Source organism: Nannospalax galili, unplaced genomic scaffold (genome assembly GCF_000622305.1).
Source record: "Nannospalax galili isolate Female #2095 unplaced genomic scaffold, S.galili_v1.0 scaffold192, whole genome shotgun sequence".
NCBI classification, from domain to species: Eukaryota; Metazoa; Chordata; class Mammalia; order Rodentia; family Spalacidae; genus Nannospalax; species Nannospalax galili.
This window is the reverse complement of record NW_008331810.1, coordinates 2,425,264-2,448,264: the sequence shown is the minus strand read 5'-3', so window position 1 is coordinate 2,448,264 and position 23,001 is coordinate 2,425,264. Positions and strand designations below refer to the sequence as shown.

At 45.0% G+C, this 23,001-nt stretch overlaps 1 protein-coding gene across 1 annotated transcript in view; it reads left to right on the top strand.

The window, feature by feature from the left end:
- The window catches only part of Dscam (DS cell adhesion molecule), a 625,182-nt gene that overhangs the window by 316,802 nt on the left and 285,379 nt on the right, over positions 1-23,001 (top strand). Inside the window, exons 5-8 of the mRNA XM_008826928.2 lie at positions 431-709; positions 4,732-5,007; positions 11,333-11,629; positions 12,376-12,651. Of these exons, the coding sequence (XP_008825150.1) occupies positions 431-709; positions 4,732-5,007; positions 11,333-11,629; positions 12,376-12,651 (1,128 nt within the window). The remainder of the gene's footprint in view (positions 1-430; positions 710-4,731; positions 5,008-11,332; positions 11,630-12,375; positions 12,652-23,001) is intronic.

Here is a 23,001-nt window from a genome sequence, read left to right as displayed (position 1 = left end):
GAAACATTTTGAGATGAATAATTAAAAGACGATGCTAAAGCCCTTTTTCTTGATAACTGAATTTTACTAAAGGTAAACAAAAGTCTCTGCTACTGTTAGACTTCTGAGAGGAGCTGCTTGTGTGGAGGTCCCATCAGGAGACAATCCACTTCCTGGGTGAGCTAATGGTCCCCGTCAAGGCATGCGGACTCCAGGTAGTTCCTTTACTTACCAGAGAATCACCAAACAGAGGCTCTGACCAGGGTTCCACCTTTTACAAATTTGGAATGGAAAGATTTTGTTTGGATTTGTTTTCTGTTTTAAAGATCATCTGTTGCAGTAGTTGGAGGAGGTCCAGGATTTAAGTTATGCTTGAAGTCCACATGTGGTTCCCAGGGGCCACGCACAGTCCTCACCCACAATTTCTGACAGTTTGCTTTTCCTTCTGCAGACCCAGCGAACTCAGCCCCGTCCATACTGGATGGGTTTGACCATCGCAAAGCCATGGCCGGGCAGCGAGTGGAGCTGCCTTGCAAAGCGCTTGGGCACCCCGAGCCAGACTACCGCTGGCTGAAAGACAACATGCCCCTGGAACTTTCTGGGAGGTTCCAAAGGACAGTAACGGGGCTGCTCATTGAGAACAGCCGCCCCTCAGACTCAGGCAGCTATGTGTGCGAAGTGTCCAACCGATACGGAACTGCCAAGGTGATAGGCCGCCTGTACGTGAAACGTAAGTTGGATGGTAACTAGTGAAGCCACCTGCTGTTGGCTGCATGGACATTAACCTGTGTAAGCTAATCTTCAACTTTCTCCACAGTCGTCCACGGGGCCCTGCTTGGCAAGTGGGAACAAAAACACTCAGAACTTCCCAGGTTGTGTGGGTCTGGACGCGGAGCTGTCTGATGGCCACACCTTGGGGATTGCATGAGGCCACAGAACCACTACCTTTCCAAAACAGTAGTCATCCAGCTGTGGTTCAGAATGACCAAACTGAAAGCAGTTCAGGAATGGGGTGGGGCTGGACTCACAGCTCAGAGAAGGAAGCCAGTCAAGTGGCCACTCTTAACCTGTTTGCAGGTGTTACTGTAAATGTTTCAAGAAGGGAACCGTCAGCGGGAATATCAGACTCCAAATGATTTCGACGTTGGACTGGACTCACTTTCCCTTTTCACCCATTCATGTATTTAATTGGGGGGGGGGAGATACATGCCACAACATGCATGTGAAGCAGAGGACAAATTGCAAGAGTTGGTTCTTTTCCACCATGTGGGTTCCAGAACTCAGGTGGTCAGTCTTGGCAGCAAGTACCCTTTCCCACCGAGCTGTCTTCCTGCTCTGGACCCAGTAGATCTTCATCTTCACTGTAGTTCATCCTCTGCCAATTCTAGTTATGGCCTTGAGAAATAACCCTACTATTGTTTATGTATAAAAACTGGATAAGTTGAGCTAAGCAGGCTGAACCCCACGATTCCCACCCTGAAGATACCTGTAGTGTCTAATCCTGTTTCTCCAGTCCAGCGTCTGTTTATGGGATGACTGCTTTAGAGTTGAACCACAGGAAGCCTGCATGGCATCATACTAAGAGAATGGCTTTCATTTGGGACCCAAACAGCTGCCTGGAGGCATCAATGCAGTGACAGCTCCCATGTTCTGGCCAAGGCCAGCTGGGACTGGAAGAGCATGCCACCACAGTTGTTTTTTTCATTGTTAAAGTACTATGTTTCAGGGCTGTTCTTGAAGAAGACTCAAGTTTGAATCCCAGCACCCACATAGTGACTAACAACCATCCCTAAAGTCAATTCCAGGGGAGCCGAAGCCCTCTTCTGTCCTCTGAGGGCATTGCATGACACGGGTGCACTTACACACACGCAGGCATAACACACATATACATAAAATAAAAATAAATAAAAAAATTAAGGTACTCTGTTTCATCCATGAGTCAGTGCAGTACTAGACGGCTAGCAAACTGTGCCCACTGGCTCCACATGTTCCTTTCTGAACTCCTTGTTTAGTACTGAAGGTAATTGATGTCTTGAGATGGTGTCAAAGGCTTCTCAATAAAACTACACTAGCCATGTTTCCCATTGTTTTGCTTAAGAAATATCCTGATGAGGGGCTAGAGAGATGGCTCACTTTGAGCACCAGCTGCTCTTGCAGAGGACCTGGGTTCAATTTCCAGCACCCACATGGCGGCTACGAACCGTCCTTAACTCCAGTTCCAGGAGAATCCGAAGCCCTCTTCTGACCTCTGTGGCATTGCATGACATGGGTACACTCACATACATGCAGGCAATACACTCATACACATAAAAATAAAATATTTTAAAAAAATCCTCATGACTCAAACTTCGTTTAGGTCCTTAGGAGAGCCCCACTGTGTTCTGAGAGCAATTGACCTCGCTTATGATGGTCCTTGTCTAAACCCATCTTCTCTACTCTGCCGTGCATCATCATCCTGGGGACCTCCCCCTTGTCTTCAGCTCTGACTTCAGTGTTCTCTCTCTCTCTTCTTGAAGGTTCCCCAATAGTTTCCCTTTGTGCTTTTTAAAAATTGCGACCCTTTCTTATTCTCCCTCCCCTCCTTTTCTCCCTCTTCTCTCTCTCTCTCTTCTCTCTCTCTCTCTCTCTCCCCCTACACACACACACACACACACACACACACACACACACACACACATTCTATCACCACTTACACTATAAAACATCTGTGGGAAGGCCTACACTCCATCTGTGCTTGCTTCATAACAGCAGTCTCCCACCTCATCCAGAGAAGACCCTGAGAGCCTCTCGCAGCTCCCCTCCTCCCTCTTGGAGGCTCACTCTGGTTGCAGATCACATCCTCTCTCCCGTCCCTCTGCCCCCAATGGAAAGTGTTCCTTTGGCTTCCAAATTCAGAGTCCTCTTCCAGCTCGTCTCTTTTTCCTGATACTGACTTTTATTTGAGCAGCTTCAAATTCCTCGCCTGTGAGAGTGAGCCCCATGTCTACACTCCTGGCCTCTTCTTCCTGGGTGACCGCAAACTATGGATCCGAGCTTCATGGCAAGTGCTCAGCTGGTACTTTAAAAGAACAAGAAAGAAATCCAAGCTAGAGTCTCCCCTAGCTCTGCCTTCCAAACAGTCCTGATCCTTTTTCTTGTCCCCCAAAGGCAAGGTTGAAGTCCCGAGTCCTCCTTTAGCCCTCCTCAGGGTCTAAGTCATCCAAGTCCTAGGAACTCTTTCTCAAAGTTCTTCCCTGCACAAGGCTGGTTCTTAACTCCATCCACCTTCACAAAGCCTCTGTGGATCACTTTCCTCCAGTCCGGTGTATCCAACACGATACCCTCAATCAGTTCTCTGAGAGATCATCGATTGTGGCACTCACTTAACGTTCCTTAGAAATTGCTTGTTGCAGTGCCGGGGTTTGAACCCAGAGCCCGTGTATACTAGAAAAGACATTTCCACAGAGCTGTACCCCCAGCCCTGTTTGTTAAATCTTATTTTGAGATGGCTTCAACAAGGTGCTTAGGCCTGTCTTGAACATGCAACACTCCTGCCTTAGTGTTCGGAACAAGTTAGATTATAGGCATGTACCACCACCATGCCTGACTCTTGAATGCTTTGGTTAGTTTTTGTTGTTGTTGTTTTGTTTTAATTTTGTTATGAAATCGTGAGACCCTTTGTAGTGGCTAGGATTGCTTTTGCAGTTTCCTTGGAAGACTTTATGTTACATCCAAACTGAATCTACTTTAGACGCACCTGTGCTTTCATCTCTGTGGGTCTCAGTCTCCACAGCACCCTCTTCCCATGAGCTGGCCACTGGTCTGTCCACTCTAGACACCTAAGGGTTTTCCTGGCCTTCCTATAGACTCTCCTGAGCGGTTGATATGTTGCCACTGGCACTTGCATCACTCTGCTTGGTTGTAATGCTCATTATTCCATTTGTCTGGTCAATCTACAAGATCTGAGCTCTTTGGATCCCAAGACCTTGCAGTGTGATGAGCTAAAACAGCAGGTCCTTCTGGGTAAATCACTTGTTTGCTCTGCTTCGCTGTTGAGTGAACTTAGTTAAAATACTTTATCTCCTGAGTAACTGTTTCTTCTTCTGGAAGCTGAGAGGACAACAAAATTCACAGAGCTACAGGAAGCCTCTCCTTAGGTAACGTGTGGAGACCACCTAGTCTGTTTGGGAGGGCACATTCTAGTAGTGCCACTGTGAGTTTAACCCTCAGCACCTGGTGAGACACTCACATTCGTCTTCCATTAGGATTGTTGAATTGGAAATGGGAAAGCAAAGTTAGGAGTTCGATCCTGGTTCCAGTCAGCCTTGTTTTAAAGTGAAACGCTATTTCTTGATTGCACAGCTGAACCCCATCCTCCTCTTTGCCCCTGAGTGTTATTGGCCCCAGTGTAAGAAAGGGCCAGGGCCAGGGCGAGCCATTGCTGTTGCCTTGGGACAAGGTTTACATTTTCAGGGACTTGTGCCCCTAATGGTAACTAGCTCGTTGCATTTTTTAGCATCAGTAGGTCAAAACCATCACATATACTTTGAAGAAATGTGACCAACATTCTGTTTGATTACATGGAGAAAAAAAAGCCCAGAGAAAGACATCAGTAAAGAGGGTGTTCTCAGGCAAAGTGATACCCATATAATCGCAGTAAGAATCCAGCGAGCTGCTCCCAACCTTTGCCTCAGCAAAAGGCCAGCATGTGGTTGAAACAGTATCAGCGTGTAGTGATATTTCACTCTTTCTCTCTCTTATCTGACTCCCCAGAACCACTGAAAGCCACCATCAGTCCCAGGAAGGTTAAAAGCAGCGTGGGAAGTCAGGTCTCCTTGTCCTGCAGTGTGACAGGAAATGAGGACCAGGAACTCTCCTGGTACCGAAACGGCGAAATCCTCAACCCTGGGAAAAATGTGAGGATCACAGGGCTCAACCATGAAAACCTTATAATGGATCACATGGTCAAGAGCGATGGGGGTGCATACCAGTGCTTTGTGCGCAAGGACAAGCTGTCTGCTCAGGACTATGTGCAGGTGGTCCTCGAAGGTCAGTTGGACGGTGTGTCTCAAACAGAATCCAACCAAGCATGTGGGTGGGATGTGGGCCATGCAGGGCCACTGGTGGGATTCTCTGTGTCTCTGAGTCCGGTGACTCCAACCTCACTAGATCAGGCTCTGATGAGGACTGACCTGGAGGGGTAGGAATGCTTCCCACTCCTGTGTAAGGTTGCCAAATGATCAACCTCAGAATTGGAGACTTGGGTTCTATTCATAATTCAGTATTTTCTAGAACTGCAGTACTCTATAATACTTTGTTTGAGGACTATCAGATACATCACAGAATATTTGTTTGGGGATTACTGTACATTGTGGGAGGTTTAGCAGTATCCCTGGCCTCAACTGGCTTGATGCCAGCAGCCCCTCCCCGAAATTGTGACCACTACATACAGTGTGCTCTAAGAATGTCAAATATTCCTGAGCTGTAAGGCACGATGGAAGTAGCCCACCACTAAGAAGTCCTGTAGAGACAGCATCAGCCAGGGCTTTAGTACAGTGTTTGGTGGGGTGAAACACTATCTCAGGTTGGTGGTGTTTTCTCTGGCCAGGTCAGAACATCCCTGGACTTAGGTGGCTGGAATGTTTGAGAGACTGCTTTGTGGTAGACTAACACAGGCTCTGTCACCTCTTCTTTATTGGTTACGGAGTCCTTAATTCTTCAATCTCATCCATCAGTCCTGGGGAGGAACAGTGACAGGTGACATTTAACTAAGGCATATATTTATCACCAGATAATTGAAGTAGTTCCTATCTGTATTTGTAGTTCTTGACAGGAATCGTATCATTAGCTCTCATTTAAAATCCATCTATTATCAACTGATTAAAATGATGAAATGATTTTTCTATAGCCCAAAGAGATAATAAATAAAATCTATTATTGCATGAAAGTTTAAGTGTGTCTGGATGCTAACAGAATAATTTTATTATTGGTCTTTTAACCTTTCCTACTTCTTAAGATGCACCAAGCTTAGCAATGTGATTCCCGTTGTGATTCGAGCATCTTTACTGACAGTGAGAGTTTGCATGCAGAGGCGAAATGACTGGAAGGCACAGTCCTCATGTTAAGTGCTGAAGGCACAGTCCTCATGTTAAGTGCTGACACTTCATGGCACATAATAATTAAGTGCAGAAAGTAATCAATTTGCACAGGACTGGTTCACTACCCAGGATGCACCCTGGCCTCCCAGCCTCACTATTTTTAGATTCTCTGCAGCAAAAAGAAGAGATTACCTGCCTTGGTCTCGTTACCTTGGCAACCATCTCAAGTGACTAAGAAAACCTAAAAAGCATATTGATCGTCCATAATGATACTGAAAGGGTTCAGGTTAGTAGAGAGGCAGCTAGGCAGATTTCAAAGACACTCAGGTCTCACTGGGAAAATAACATCTGCTTTCATCTCTGCAAAGCCCGTCACTTGAGCAGAAAGAGGGGCAGGGCTGTGCCAAACATACTCCCCAATTTATTTGTCTCGTGTCAGTTTCTGTTCGAGATGAGAAGCTTCATTTTTTTTCAATCTTCTGCTAGATGACAGTGTTAATGTTGCAATGGACAGAAGAGATGGAATTATGATTATGCATCTCAGACCTGCAGCACATTGTGTCTGATTGATATGCTCCAGGCTGCCTCCCAGGACCCTGCTATAAGACCTGAATTAAGACAGAATTATAAAATCTTGCCACATAGTGGACTGTCCTTGATTATAGATGGAATGGAGTCTGGGAGCCTTTCCTAGGAGGCTGAATTTCTTGAACCCTCCTAATGGAAGGTTCCCGTTAAAACCAGAAGAACTGGAAAATGGGATAATGGAGAAGTTCAAGTTCTAGGAGTGCTGAAATCGCACCTGTAACACACAGCTTTCAAACACATGGAATGTATGAACTTTAGGAAGAACAAAGCCATATATAGATAATTAAGAAACCCCCAAACCAAACAGGATGGCTGACTAAGCCCTGGAAGAAGGGAGGAGACAGTGGGATATCTGTGTAGACGTGACTTTTCCCCGAAGACACTCTCCCAGCCCACAGAAGGGAGACGGACAATGTGACCCCTGCATGGATTTAGTAGATGACATTTCCATACCCACGGGTGGTGTAGGAGAGAAATTGAGAGAAAAAGTCCTACAGAGCTTGAGGGATCTTATGCATTGAGGGGTGGAACAGATGGGAAAGACTCCAAATCCTCATGTAAACCAACTTGGAAAATTTGGGGGCCACAGAGAAGCAATGTGGAATGAACCTGAGTTTACAACGATGACTAGACACATAAGAAGCAAAACCAGTGAACGAAAATACCAGGGTAGACAGCAGGAAGGCGCAAAGACGGACCAAGTGAAGGGTCAGCAGACAATGGCTGCCCTGCTAATTAAAATATGTTCAGCGACTGAAAGGAAAATGTGCTTATAAGGAACGGACAAATAAGAACGGCCAGGCACGGTGGTGCACACCTTTATCCCAGCACTTGGGAGGCAGAAGGAGGTGGAGCTCTGTGAGGTGGAGGCCAGCCTGGTCTCTATAGGGAGTTCCAGGCCAGCTGTGGCTACAGAGAGACCTTGTCTCAAAAAAAAAAAAAAATGTAAAGAAAGACCAGCAACCGGGGGCTAAGACAGCAGGATCATGAATTTGGGGCCAGCCTGGCTCATAGTGAGACGTTTCCCTCCAGAGAGAGAGACAAGGGGTTAAGAGTTACATGAAAATGGAAATTTTGTAGTCAGCTATTTACAATGTAAGTACAAGAGATTAAAGGACAGAGAACCACTCCCGACATCTTGAAAAAGAACCCAGCAAGAATACTCTGGCTACTTTGAAACCCTGAAATAAAGCTACGTGCAGCTCCATGGAGCTCAGCAGGTGTGAGCTGGAGACACCCCCACACATAAGTGATCTACTGATTTTAAAAGGACACAGGATATTCACTAGGTAAAGGAAATATTTTCATCCAACTGCAACAGTCCACTGAATAAGTGTACACAAATGTAAGCCTCTAGCCATACTCACAACTTACATAAAAATTAATTGGATATAAATTCTAGGCTGCAATGAAAAATATTAAATTGTAAATTTTCTAAAAGAATAGAGAATAGTCATGATTTGGAGATGGGACACAAAGAAAAGAACAAATGCTAAAGACAAAGACATCATTGAAAAATGTAAAGGGTTGGGGAGGTTAGAGAGATGCCCAGTGGTTAAGAGCACTGGCTGTTCTTGCAGAAGACCTGGGTTCAAATCCCAGCACCCACATGGTGGCTAATAACCATCTGTAATTCCAGTTCCAGGGAATCCAACACCCTCTTCTGTTCTCCACCAGCGTTGTAAGACATGGGTACACGTACCTACATGCAGGTAGAACACTCATACACATAAAACAAAAATGATAAAATATTTCTTAAAAAGAAAAACGTAAAGGGAATCACAGCCTAGAGGAAACTGCATTCAACATGCACATGTATTCTGTATGTCCCTTATGTGTCTAAGAGGTGTAGTGAGTAGAGAACATCTGACAACTTGATCACTATGTTATCTGAAACATATTTACTTACATTCCATTTGTATTATAAATAACTTCTCAAAGGGGACTGGAGAAATGATTCAGTGGTTAAGAGCACTGGCTTCTCTTGCAGAGGACCGGGGTTCGAATCCAGCACCCACATGGCAGTTAACAACTGTCTATAACTCCAGTTCCAGGGGATCTGACGCCCTCTTCTGACCTCCACAGGCATTGCTTGACATGGGTGCATTTACATACATGCAGGCAATATTTTCCTACACATAAAATTAAAAAAGAAACATCTCCGTATCCATCACCAAAAGTCAGTCTAAAATAAAAATGAGTAAAATATTTGAGTGGCACTTCTCAAAAGAGATATACAAATAATAAGGCAGGAAAAAGTACATTGTTTTGCCTTGTGGAAGACCCTAGGTTTAATCCCCAGCACAAACAATCAACCAGTCGAACAAGCAAAATGGTTTCCATCACAGAAATGGAAAAGAAACACCTAAATATGAGGGAATACGAGACAAACTCTACATTTGCAACTGACAACAACAAAAATATCCTGGACCGGAGAGACAGCTCAGGGGTTAAGAGCACTGACTGCTCTTGCAGAGGACCTGGGTTCAGTTCCCAACACCCACATGGCAGCTAACAGCTGTCTGTAACTCCAGTTCCAGGGGATCTGACACCCTTTTCTGCCCTCCACAGGCATTGTACAACATGGTGTACTTACACACATGCAGGCAAAACATTCATATACATAAAATTATATATATATAGCCTGCAAAATTATCCAAGTAAAGACAAGAACCATTCAAGAAGGTTTTAGATTTAAGAAAATCAAAGGTACACGACATGCTAATACTGTGGGTGGTAATTATTAGACCAGGGAAAATAGCATTTGAACAATGCAAAGTTCATTGCTCATTGCTGGTAGTAATAGAAAAAGCTCTACAACCCAAGTGTTCTGCAATGTGTTACCTGCAAAACGAACTTGTCTGAGGGCCTCCTCCATCATGGGAAATGTGAGCTGAAATGAAGATGCAGACACAGAAAAGAGCTAGAGCAGAGACCACCAGTACAGCCCACGCTGCACAGCCTGCACCCTGCACCCACACAGGACCCCGATTCATGTGCTGTCCTAGCTAGCTGGAGAAGTGGCCTCTAGGTTTTGGGCTAATGAGAGACAGTTGTACCTGGAGTTTTTAGAACTATTAATTGTTACCTATCTCTGATGGAATTGCAATCACTCTTCAATTTTAATTTTTCTCTTTCACTTTGTTTATGGTTTTCCAGTGTTTCAGCAATGAATGTATATTATTTTTATCATAAAAATTTAAAAGCTAAAAATTTATCACTTTTATTATGTGATGGACCCTTGAATTGATCATGAAATAGCTTTTTTAAAAAAATATTTTATTTTTTTAACAGAGCATAGGGTGGGGGTTTATTTACAGAAGAGTGAGTGTCCACATTTATGGCTGTGCCGTAAAGTCTGCACTCAAACAGATCCTGTGGCCTCCTGACAGCCCCACAAAATGGTGAGAGAGGTGTCTCTTGGTATTCTTGCAATATGTGTATCCTTTGCTCCTCCCCCCACATGCAGCTAAGGTTGATTGATTGGGTGGGAGGGGTAACTGCTCCCCCATCCACTCCTTGATGAGCGTGGGAAGGAGGTGTGACTATAGTTTGCCAGCATAGTGGTCGGAGGACACTTCCAGTTAACTCTCCACCCCTTCCTCCAGCTCCTACATTCTTTCCAACAATGTCTTCCACAAAAGTCCCCAAGCCTTGGAGGGGGTGGTAGGTGTGGGATGATCTTCCTCCTATGTGGCAAGGCACTCAACTTTCTGGCCTCTGCATCATCTGTTTTCCATGGGCTGTTGGCCAGTTTCAGTGGGATTCCTTCTACTATAAAAATACAAACAGCAAGAAGCAAGAACATCTAAACAGTGGCTGCTATAAATAACAACCTATGGTGTAAACACAAATGCTCGGATGGTACTTTAGCAGGTGCATCACATCCATCTAACAGAACAATTGCAGTGGCTCCCCACTGGGGCCCATATCCTCCCCTGCCACAGGGGTTTGGTCTGGTCTACAGTACCAGATGTGTGTTCCACCCGTAGGAGTGGGCATTATATCCGATCGAAAATTTGCTGGTTGTACATACACTAGATGCTCCACTATTGCAGCAGCAGGAACATCCTGTTTGGTATGTTGAGAGTGTAACACACAGGGTCTGTCATTGAGAATTAGAGGGGGCTGTTCTCCCCCAGTCATCTGCATGGTTGCCTGACTCAGAAACCTCAGCAGATGATCATAGTTATATCTCCTAGCTGCTCATTTCCAGAGACGCGTGGACATTTACATGCAACTGCCACTTATAATGAAATCTATAGAAATTTATTCCTTCCATGACCATGATGAAGTTGAGATCGTTTGTCTCTAATTTTCTTTTTTATCCTTAATAATACTCTGGTGAAAAAAAAAATCTCTAAAAACATTGAGGAAATTTGAAATACCTAGCTAGTTTTGGGGGGGTATGCATGGAATTCTTGCTTGTTAACTTACGTAGTGACATGTGTATTCTGAGGTGGAGGTCTTGGAAGCTGTGTTTACTGTGAAGTCTGGATGGCATTACCCTTCCTCTGGAGTAGAGGTGTCACTTACGCCAGCACTGTGCCACCTCTTCTGGAAACAGAGCTGCCCTGAGCTGTTGGGCACCAGACAGTGTTGACCAACCACTTCCCTAGCAGTAAACAAAGAACTTGCCAGTTCTTTAGCGATTTGTGTGCCACTTTGTTTTCTGTGTTTCCCCACAGACGGAACTCCCAAAATCATTTCTGCCTTTAGTGAGAAAGTGGTGAGTCCCGCAGAGCCAGTGTCCCTCGTGTGCAACGTGAAGGGGACGCCCTTGCCCACCGTCACCTGGACCCTGGACGACGACCCCATCCTCAAGGGCAGCGGCCACCGCATCAGCCAGATGATCACGTCGGAGGGGAATGTGGTCAGCTACCTGAACATCTCTAGCTCTCAGGTCCGGGATGGGGGTGTCTACCGCTGCACTGCCAACAACTCAGCGGGAGTCGTCCTGTACCAGGCTCGAATAAACGTAAGAGGTGCTTGTCAAATCAGCTCCTCGAACAAACAAACACATAACTCATTGTAGTGAAGAGGTGCTGCATGCCCCGGGCTGAGCCTTGGAATGCCCGACGGAGTAACTGTTGCTTCCCGCCCCACCCTCTCCTTCCTACTCAGGAATGGAGCCGATCGGCCAGTGTTGAAGATGGCATTTGGGTTTCTGTAGACAGCCTGCTGTCCTTCTCTCCTCTTAGACTTGTCTACTCAATCTTTCCTCTCCTGGTTTATGCTCTGCATGCCTATTTCTTTCTTCTTTCCTCCTGTCTCACAACATTCATGGTAAGCTTCATGTACATGGTACCTAACTCACATTCATAGTGTGCCATGGCATAACCTCCATCTTCATTATGTATCTGAGAGAGAGAGAGAGAGAGAGAGAGGAGAGAGAGCATCAGTCAATAAATACAGTCAGTTCTTTCTCCAAAAGAGCATGGCTGTTCAACATATGCTAGTTAATCTTTATTACTTAAATGCCTTTTATCTGGTGACACAAAATATTTTCATAGAAGTAGCTAATATTAAAGAATTTAGCATTCATCCAGTTCATTTGCAAGTAACATATGGAAACAAAATCTTAGCAGAAAATGCCAAATGCCGTGAAATTGAAACAAAAAGATGCGCTTACCTGAAACTAATCTGTTTTCACTCCAGAAGACTTGTACCCATCTCCCTCTGTGAGCTGTACCCTTAAATTATTCTCAAGAGTCTCTTTGTGTCTCTCCAGGGCCTGCGAGCATTAGACCGATGAAAAACATCACAGCCATAGCAGGACGGGACACATACATTCACTGCCGTGTGATTGGCTACCCATATTACTCCATCAAATGGTACAAGAACTCTAACTTGCTTCCTTTCAACCACCGCCAGGTGGCATTTGAGAACAATGGGACTCTAAAGCTCTCGGATGTGCAGAAAGAAGTGGACGAGGGCGAGTACACATGCAATGTGCTGGTCCAACCCCAGCTCTCCACCAGCCAGAGTGTCCACGTGACGGTGAAAGGTAACCCTGGCCCCTGCCTGGCCCGCACAGCCCCTCACTGAGCCTAGCTCTGTCGTGAGACCTTTAGGAAGGGAACCTTCTGAGAATCTGGATAGTGTCGGGCACTCAGTGAAGACTGAGGGATGATGGCAGGTGTGACACATGTGGTCTGTATAATCCTGCATCTTTGCAGGACTGGACTCAAGACCATTTTCTCTCGAGTTTGTGGCTTTGAAGTTTTCAGAAGACAGGTACTGTTAACTTTCCTATAGACAAAAGGAATGTGTCTGTCAGATCATTTTAGATCATGCATCTTTCTTTCTCTAAAGACTCCGGAAGGTGAGCTCCTAGGATCCCAATTGGAAGGAATTTTGTGGAGTAGACAGGGACTCCAAGTTCTCATCTTGAGTGAACATAGGAATGAGTGGGACTGAGCATCCCTGTTGCCCACCTGAGGATTCATTGCTAATGCCTCCCCCCACCCCCGCCCAACAGCCTTTCAGCCATTACATTATGTCATAGATTGCCCTCACTTGTAGCTGCCAGGACAATCTGGAGCTCCTATAATACAATCCCAAAGTCCTTGCCAACAAAGACCATTAAAGCTTGAGGTCCACCCAAGGACACATAGTTCTGCCGTGGCAGGTGGTTTTAGGGACCCATTTTATTCCCAAACCAGCTTCCTCAGTCAAACACCAAATTTAAGTCTTTTGCCAGTGTAAATAATTTATATGCCGTACATCATGAAAATAGTTCTGACGTGTTCCAAAACAGTTTCCAGACAGTGTGAGCAGCTTCTGGCCATGCTGAGCTGCCTCCCACAGCCATCAGACTTCTCCCCAGATGCTAGCAATGGTCTTCAAGGTCCTAATGACAAAGACACATGGGTTTCTCATGATTATCCAGAGCCTTCTTTTCCTACAAACCTGTTATGTTTACTTTTTTCTAGGGAACATCTATAAACACACATACTTATTCAAAATAATTATTAGTTATTATAGAATATATTATGTATCATATATCAGACACCTACACTTAAATACCTTATTTTTTTAATTATAAATTCTTGATAAACAGAGTGACATTTGATATATGCAAGTTCCTCTTGTGGCTGTGCTCAGGAGTTCAGCTACCACTTAGGAAGCATCTCTGCTCTGCTGGACACCACCCCTGAGCACTGGGGATGACAGTGACTCAGAGGGTGAGGCTTCCTCTGAGGAGGGCTCCTTCTAGTCAGGAGAAACAAGCTGTCAACAAATAAGGCAATTAAACAAGCCGTAAAATACTTGAGCGTGTGCATGACTTTGCAGAAAATTAAATCATGGCAGTATCGTAAGGATGTGTTGCCATGGAGACTCAGAAACCACATCAATGAACGTTTTCCATTTTACCATCTAAAAACCTGTCAGCCTACCATGCTTTTTGTTGGATGTTTTTCCCACACTACACAGGATGTGTGTTAGTCACTTTTCTGTTGCTATGATAGAAACACTGACCCAAGCAATTTGTAGAAGGAAGAGTTCATTTGAGTTATGGTTCCAGGGGAATTACAGTCCATCTTGGCGGGGAGGTATGGTTGCAGAGGTGGCTGGAGGAGGAGCTAAGCTCTACATCTTCCAGCAGGTATAGAAAATGAGAGTGACTGGAGATCCGGCAAGGCTTAAGAACTCTCTAAGCCCACCCTCAGTGACATGCTTCCTCCAGGATAGCCACACCTTCTAAAACCTCCCCAAACAGCACCATCATCTGGGGACAGAATGTCCAAACACTTGGAGCCTATGGTGGTTTATTCAAACCACAACATTCCACCCCCTGGCCCCCATAGGCTCATGATCATATAAAACGCAAAATGCATTTAGTCCAACTTTAAAAGTCCCCATAGACATTATCAGTCTCAATACAATTCAAAAGTCCACAGTCCACAGGTAAATATCTTAACTGTAAGCCTCTATAAAATTAAAAGACAAATTACATACTCCCAACATACCATGGAACTGAATACCCGTTACTGTTCCAAAAGGGAGGAATGGAGGCACAGTGAGGAAATACCCGACCAAAACAAGACCAAAAACCAGCAGGGCAAACACCAAATCCAGTAGCTCCACGTCCAACTTCTGGGACTTTACTTCCAAAGGGCTTAGGTGGCTCAGCCTCTCTACCTTTGCTGTGTGCAACACACATCTCTCTCTCGTGCTGGTACCACTCCCTGTGTGCAGGTCTTGGAAGATGCCTCACAGCTCTGGCCTCCGGAACTTCTTGGGGTCTCCACTGCCCACCAGGCTTCACCATCACAGCTTCACGCAGTGGCCTACCAGGGCCTTCTCTATGCAGGGGAACCCCTGCTTCACGCTGCCTGGCCACGAGGCTCTCTGAAACCACGGAGGAAGAACTGGTGACCCCTTCACTCTTGCATCTTTCATGCCTCTAAAGCCAGCACCGGGTGAAGGACACTGCCAAGTCTGACTGCAAGTGTGGGATGGACTCCAGCCTGCTTTATCCATTTTAGAAGCTCTTCTCTTCCGTGGCCCCTGCAGCATTTTCCTTTCACAAGTTGGAGGCTTAACTGGGTGTGCTCTTGCCCTGGAGGCACTCTGTCCACTGTTTAAGTCTGAATCTCTAGGCCCCTCCTTAATCACTTTCATCTCCTTAATCATCAATGGGATCCTCTCCATCATGTGCCAGGGCTCCAACTTTTATCTTCCAGTGCTCTTTTCCAATCCAAACTGTATTTCTTTCTGCCCCATTTGCTCTTTTTCACTGTAAATCTGTACAATATTCACCATTAACAGCCACACCACCATTTCTACATTAGGCTGTCTTGAAATTTCTTCTGCCAGAGAAATTAGTCCATTGCTTTTCAACTTAGCCTCAGGCAAGCTTTTTGGCCATGGGCAGACTCCAGCCAGACTCTGCCAAAATATCCCAAGTGCTGCTTAAGTCCTTATTTCCCTCATGAACTACATTGTTCTCAGCACTGCTTTCTTCCAGGTGTTTGCTAGAATGGCCTGTTAAGCTCTTCTTACAGCAAGCAACCACTTTTCTAGCCCAAACTTCCAAAGTCTTCCACATTCCTCCAAAACCCCACATGGTCATGTTCTTCACAGCCGACAGCCCACTCCTGGTACCAATTACTGTATTAGTCACTTTTCTGTTGCTGTGATAGAAACACTGACCCAAGCTCAATTTATAGAAGGAAGAATTTATTTGAGCTTACGGTTCCCGGGGAATTACAGTCCGTCTTGGCAGGGAGGCATGGTGGCAGAGGTGGCTGGAGAAGAGGAGTGGAAGCTAAGCTCTACATCTTCCAGCAGGCACAGGAAACGAGAGCAACTGGCAATTTGGCAAGGCTTAAGAACTCTCTAAGCCCACCCCCAGTGACGTGCTTCCTCCAGGATAGCCACACCTTCTAAAACCTCCCAAAACAACGCCATCATCTGGGGACAAAATGTCCAAACACTTGGAGCCTATGGGGGACATTTTTATTCAAACCACCACAGGGTGATCATTTGCAGATGATATGTGTAGCTCTTTTGAATAGTAACAATATTCATGCTACAACATCTAAATATCACATTCATCAATATTGTGTGACATATTCAGGGATGTCTTTAAATGCTGACAGCCTGTCAAGCTCAAAGCAACAGATAAAAGTGTCCTAAAATTCTCTTTGGGGCTCGGGAGCTGGAGTTTTATTCTTTACAGCTTGGTCATCTGTGATCCCAGAAGCTGATGACCTCATATTTCTCTCTTCCAAGAGAGGCTGCCCAATACCCAAGTCTGCACAACTGTCATTTTAGAAGTTAGAATTCTGTGAGCAAAGCAGCAATGGGTTCACAACTCAAACAGGCCACAGCGCTTTCCTTGGAGAAAACCATCCTGCTTAAGCCACAGGGGAAGGGCTCTGTGGAGCCTCCCATTTCCATGTAGCTCTCAGAGCATTACCAATGAGCTGAAGTGATCTTATCCTTTTCATGGGTGCATGGTGAGAACCCTCCATAACTGCTCATGTGCCCCAGCATCACCACTGTGATTGGTGTGGGGTCCCAGTATCTCATCCTCATGGTCTTGACAGCAAAGGTTTGAATATCTGTACAGTGAGAAAGCAGGTGACATCTTCATGTTATTGTGGAAAAGACGTTCCTCTTGTGAACCCCCTTGCATGTGCTCAGGGACCTCCAGAAGTCTGTGAGAACATTTCGAAAATATTTAATCCAGGGTTTAAAATGTAGCTTTTCCCAGTAGTTAACCATCCAGTTGTTAAGGTTCAGATAGCCCCGCCCCCTCACCAACAGGGCCTCAGGGACCTAGGACCTCTTATGCCCCTGAGAAAAGGGAACAGAGTTAATAAGCATCCTGGTCTTTGAAGTCAAGAGAAGCAGACTTTTTTCCACTGTTTGGCCAACACAGCAGGCTTCCCCTTTGATCTCTAAAGCGGGCAGGTTTTAACAGTCCTACTCTCCTGCTTCCTCCCGCCCAACTTAAAAAAAAAATCTTCCTGCCTTCTGCACCCCCCCAGAAGCCTCCCCCCTTAAAAAGACCCCAGCTCAGGACCCAGGGCAGACATTTTCCCTGCCTGGAAGGGAATCTGTCCTATGTGTTCCTTTGCTAATAAACTCTATCCCGCTGGAGTTTTGTCTGTGTCCTGGTGCTTTCTCCCATCAACGAGATTCATCCATCGCCTACTTTGCCAATCACCTGTGGCTTATTTCTAATAATTAGCCATTATGAGTGATGCATGAATGAGATTTGTTCTCATTCATGCATTGATTATCTGCTAATAAGATTTGTTCTTTTAAGAATACTTGTCAGAAATATGACCGTTAGATAAATGGATAGAAATATATTAGTACTAATTTTTAAAGACAGAACATTCAAACAAAATTGGCATCCGATTGGCATCATTGACTCTTAGTCTTAAAACTTGCCAGACCAGCATAAATCAATGTGTTCTACCACGCTTGTTAAGTGGCAGAAACCAACTCAAACTAGTTTAAACTAAAGGAATAACATATTGGGTCTTGTAGCCAACATATGTATGATTTCAGGAAAGGATTTAAGTCGAGTGGTTTTGTGTTTAAGAGCGTCCTTTAAGCAAATGTTACAGAATCCAAATATTTATCAGCTCCATCCTGAGGATGTTCACACTGGGCAGGAAAGCTGTTTTCTCACGCTGCATTCATTAACATGCTCTGGTGGGGAGTGGTTGGAGGCAGGCAGGGGGGCATGACTGGATTTGTACATTTGCAGTATTTAACAAGGTGGGCAGGAAACAGTGCTAAGAGGCTGAGGTGTGAGTGGAAATCTCTGCCTGGAAGGCCAGTCTAAGCATTAAGAATAGAAAGAACAGAAGTCAGGGCAAGACTGGCGCCTGGAAGCAGCACCCCCAGCCTAACCGCAGCATGTAAACATGGGGCACATTGGCACACCCTGGTGGCTGAAGGGCAGGGCCACTTCATGGAGGATCTGGCAGGCCAGGACCTGGGTTTTGAGGACTTGGGTGTCTTCTCTGAGTCGGGAAGAGCTTGACAGATGATTCTAAATGGAGTCACAGGGTCTGATGCATTTGGAAAGGAGATCTGAACGTCCTGGGCTAAGAACAGAAAATCTGCAGTGCATTCTGGGAGAAGCTGACCCAGGGGGGGAGGGTGGATATGTGGAGCAGGGGAGTTCAGATTCCAGATATAGTTTGAACTATAATCAAAGAGATTTGTATCTGAGATGAGTGTGAGAGAATTAAAGACATCAAGGATAACTTCAAGATTTGGGCATGAACAGCAGGGGTGGAGGGGTGGGGTGGGGGGACCACTTCCCTCTACAGAGTTAGCCAGTGGAGCAGAGAGTGAGGAAAGGACTTAGTCCAGTTGCAAATGTGCTGATGTTGAAACATTCCACACACTGCACACATTGAGTTGAGAGGCAGATTCAGTAGGCACTCCACAACTGTGGTTTCTGCATCAGCAGATTCAATAAACTGCTCCTTGAAAATACTTGGAAGCGGGTTTCAGGGATGACTTAGTCAGTAAAGTGCTTGTTGTACAAGTGTGAGGGCCTGGGTTATAAAAAGTCAGGCACAGTGGAGTGTTTGTTACCCCAAGTGCTAGGAAACAGAAACAGAAGGAGCCCAGGGGCGCTCTGGCCGTCCAGGGTGGCCACGTCTCAGAAAGTAAGGTGGACAGTGATTGAGGAAAACATCTGACATTAACCTCTGACCTGCATGTACGCAGACATGTAAACACACACACACACACAATGAGACTCTACCTTCCTGGAGCTTTAACTACAGATCAGTCATAGCATCCACATCGGAATCCACTACAGGGTTGGGGTGTGGCTCAGTGGAGGAACATCTGCCTACTACGCACAAAGCCTGGGGTTTCACTGCCAACAAAACACACACACACACACACACACACACACACACACACACACACACACACCTACTTGGAAAAAATTCCAGAAATTTTCAAAAAGCAAAAAGTGCATTTTCTGCACAGCAGGCACTCTGTTCAGTTCTCAGATGAAGTGCTCTGTGGGCATACCATCCCAGATCCCATCTCTTTCCAGAACTTTCTTGTCATCGTTCCTTTAGCAATACTATACCACAAACTACCACAAGTCATCTAGAAATGTTTGAAAGATTTCAGGATATGAATGGGCTATGTGCAAATATGAGACCATTTCACAGAAGGGACCTCCGCACCTCTGACTTCCATCTCACAGAGATCGCCTGCCTCTGCCTCCTGACTGCTGGGATTAAAGGTGTGCATCACCACACCCAGCCTTTAAATTTTAGTTTTATGTATATGAGTGTTTTTGCTTGCATGTACATAAGTTCACACATGCATGCAATGCCCATGGAGGCCAAAAGAAGGCATTGGATCCCCTGGAACTGAAGTTACAGTTGATTGTTAGCTACCATGTGGATGCTAGGAATCCAACCCAGGTCCTCTGCAGGAGCAGCCAGTGCTCTTAACCCCTGCGCCGTCTCTGCATCCCTTTCACTAGCTTTCCCATACAGCCCAGGACCACTGCCTACAGCACTGCCCACAGTGGGCTGGCCTTCTGCATCAGTTGACAGTCAAGATAATTTCCCACAGACGTGCCCACAGGCCAATCTGATCTAGGAAATTCCTCAATCAAGGCTTTCCTCTCAGATGACTCTAGGAGGCCATGTCAAGTTGACAAAGCTAACTGCAGGTGTTTATTAGATGTAAATTATTTGCATGCAAGTCTTTGCATAGGGAGAGGCCGTGCCTGTCTGTGGATTATTGCTTTGAAACATGTTTTCTTCTGTTTTAATAAGGATTATGTAAACTAGAACACACCTCTGTCTGTCAAACAATACTAAGGGCTCTCTCACATGGTTTTTATTCATTTTCAACTTTTCTGTTTCCAACGTGCATCCTGCAGACCGTGTGCAACTTACATGCAGCCCAGGCAGCTGTGAATACAACCCAATGCAAAACTCATAAATGCACTTTAAAAATTATGAGATTTTTAAAAAGATTTCTTTTGCAACTTATGCAGTTTTCGAGTGTGAACTCCGTAGAAGAAAATGTCACGTTGCAATGTCAGAAGTTTGGATTCTGCCTAGCAGACAAATGGAACTTCGTGTACTGAAATAGGAGGTGGGACACTGGGTGGATAGGGCAGTCCTGCCGAAGCTACATAGGACATATCTGACGTAAAATAGAAGCCTCTGCTCCCCATATGACAACCAGAGGCATGCTCACATGCGGAGCTCCCCAGCTTAGACCCATGTGGTCACTGGGTTGAAGAAACCACTGACATTTTTTCTGGGGATGCTTCTATCTCTTGGCATCAGTAACAATTCCACACCATTAGCAATTGTAGCATTTACTCTGACGTTGGGAAGGTCCTAACCAAACTAACTTCTGTACATCTAAATTTGCATTTTAAAATGTTTTGCAATGGAATATACAAATTAAATCCAACTCCAATGGGCAAGATTGTAGTCTGTCAAGACATTTTTAAAATGAATAACCGTTACTATTTTCAGCTATAAAACTGAAGAGGAAAGAAGTGAAGTTAGCTGAATTGTTGAAAAGACAGGAATTTTGACTTTGCCTGTGGCTCAGGATGGACAGATGATCTTCTGTTTTATTTGTTTAAAAGCAGCTCTGTTAGCTTTCCTGCTGGTGTAGAGTGGAAGCTTTACTGAGTCAGTTTATGACAGCAAGAGTGCCAGTTCAAAAGTTGGATTCCTGAGCTGCAGACGTGACTCAGCTACTACAGTGTCTGCCTTGCAAGCCCAAGGATCCGAGTTTGATCCTTCAGCACTCACGTTAAAACAAAACTAAGCAAGGTGTGGTGGCACACACTAACCCCAGGACCCAGGAGGGAGAAACAAGCTGCCCACTGGCCAGCCAGCCTAGCTCAGTGGGTAAGCTCCAGGCCAGTGAGAGACCCTGTCTGAAGAGAGAACGAAGTGGACCAAACCTGAGGAAGGACAGTCAAGGTCATCCTTTGGCCTCCACACGCATGTACACACACACACACACACACACACATACATATATATACATACCTATACACACATGAGCACACACATAGTTATTTTCCTTTGGAAATAGAATTGGGCCCACTCAGTGTCAACAACACTCCTGAAAATGGCCAAACCAGACTGTTTTTATCTTGTTTCAGTTCTTTAAAGACACTGAGTGCCTTAACTCTGTGTATGTATGCTTGTATATGTGTGTACATGTGTGTATTTTATGTATGTGTATATGTGTGTGTGTATGTGTACATGTGTAGTATGTGTGTATGTTTATGTGAGTGTGAGAGAGATAGTGTGTGTGTGTGTGTGCGCGTGTGATATTTGGGTAAAAGACCTCTTATCAGTATGTATTTTTTGCTTTTGTCTTTTTGACAAAAAAAAATGGTCTCCCTATAGCTCCACTAGCCTGGAACTCATTATGGAGACCAGGCTGGCCTCAGTTTAACAGACATTCACCTGCCTCTGCCTCCTGAGTGCTGGGATTAAAGACATGCGCCACCATGCCTGGCCCCAGTATGTCTTTTTAAAAATAATAGTCATGACCCTTTAGCCTCTTTTGTTGCATGTGTTTGGATATTTCAGGAAAAAACCTTTGATTGTTCTGAACAATCTATTAATTACTGATCATGACTGAAGCATAAGAAATTCTGAAATATTTTTACCATTCAGCAAAGTGGTTGGTTTTGCTGGCTCAAACACAGATATAGAATCAAAAGTCAGAATCCACCTTTCACTGAACTTGAACACTGCCTAACTGAGTGTTCTAATTGCAGTAGACCAAAAGTGCCAGGAAAGATAATTGGCTGTTAGATAAAAAATGTCACCTTCTATTTATACTTATACAAAACTTTATAGTTTACAAAACACTTTCCTATGTGTCACCTTAATTAATGCTCACAGTGACTCTGTCATGGAGCTGAAACATAATCAGAGAAGCAGAGGAAAGGGGATGAGGAGACTTGGGCAAAGTCATCCAGTGATGTGTTCAGGTTTTTGGCTCCAGCACCACCGATGGTGTGTCGCAGAAAAGCCACCTATGTCGGAGTGGAAAGTCAGGGCTGGAGCCGGGGTCACTGAAGGCAAAGGATGCAGGCAGACACTGTCTTAAGAGTCAAGATTTTTTAAAATGTATTTATTTATCATTTTTATTTTAAGTGTGTGAGTGCATTGCCTGCATGTATGTGAGTGCACCTGTGTTATACAATGCCCTCAGAGGTCAGAAGAGGGTGTCGATCCCCTGGAACTGGAGTTATAGACAGTTGTTAGCTGCTATGTGAGTGCTGGGAATTGAACCCAGGTCCTCTGCAAGAGCAGCAGGTACTCTTAATCACTGAGCCATCTCTCCAGCTCCAAGATTTTTAAAAAATTTATTATTTTTATTTTATGTGTATGAGTGTATCGCCTGCATGTATGTGAATGCACCCGTGTCATGCAATGCCGTGGAGGTCAGAAGAGGGCATCGGATTCCTCCAGAACTGGAGTTAAGAACTGGTCATAGCCGCCATGTGGATGCTGGGAATGGAACCTGGGTCCTCTGCAAGAGCAGTCAGTGCTCTTAACTGCTGAGCCATCTCTCCAGCCCCAAGATTGTTTTTTTAAAGTAGGACTTATGTACTGTGATTCACACTTGTAATTCTAGCACTTGGGAGGTTATGAGTTTAGACTCTGTTTCAAAACAAGAAAAACAACTGAAAAAAAATAGGGTAGAAGATATTGAGGCCCTAATTTGAGTTGATGAAAGAGAAGAGGAAATTGGAGATAAGGGTGGGGAGATGGCTCAGTGGAAAATGAGTGCTTCCTACACAAGTGTAGAGACCCAAGTTTGGATCCCCAGCACACACATTGAAAAGTTA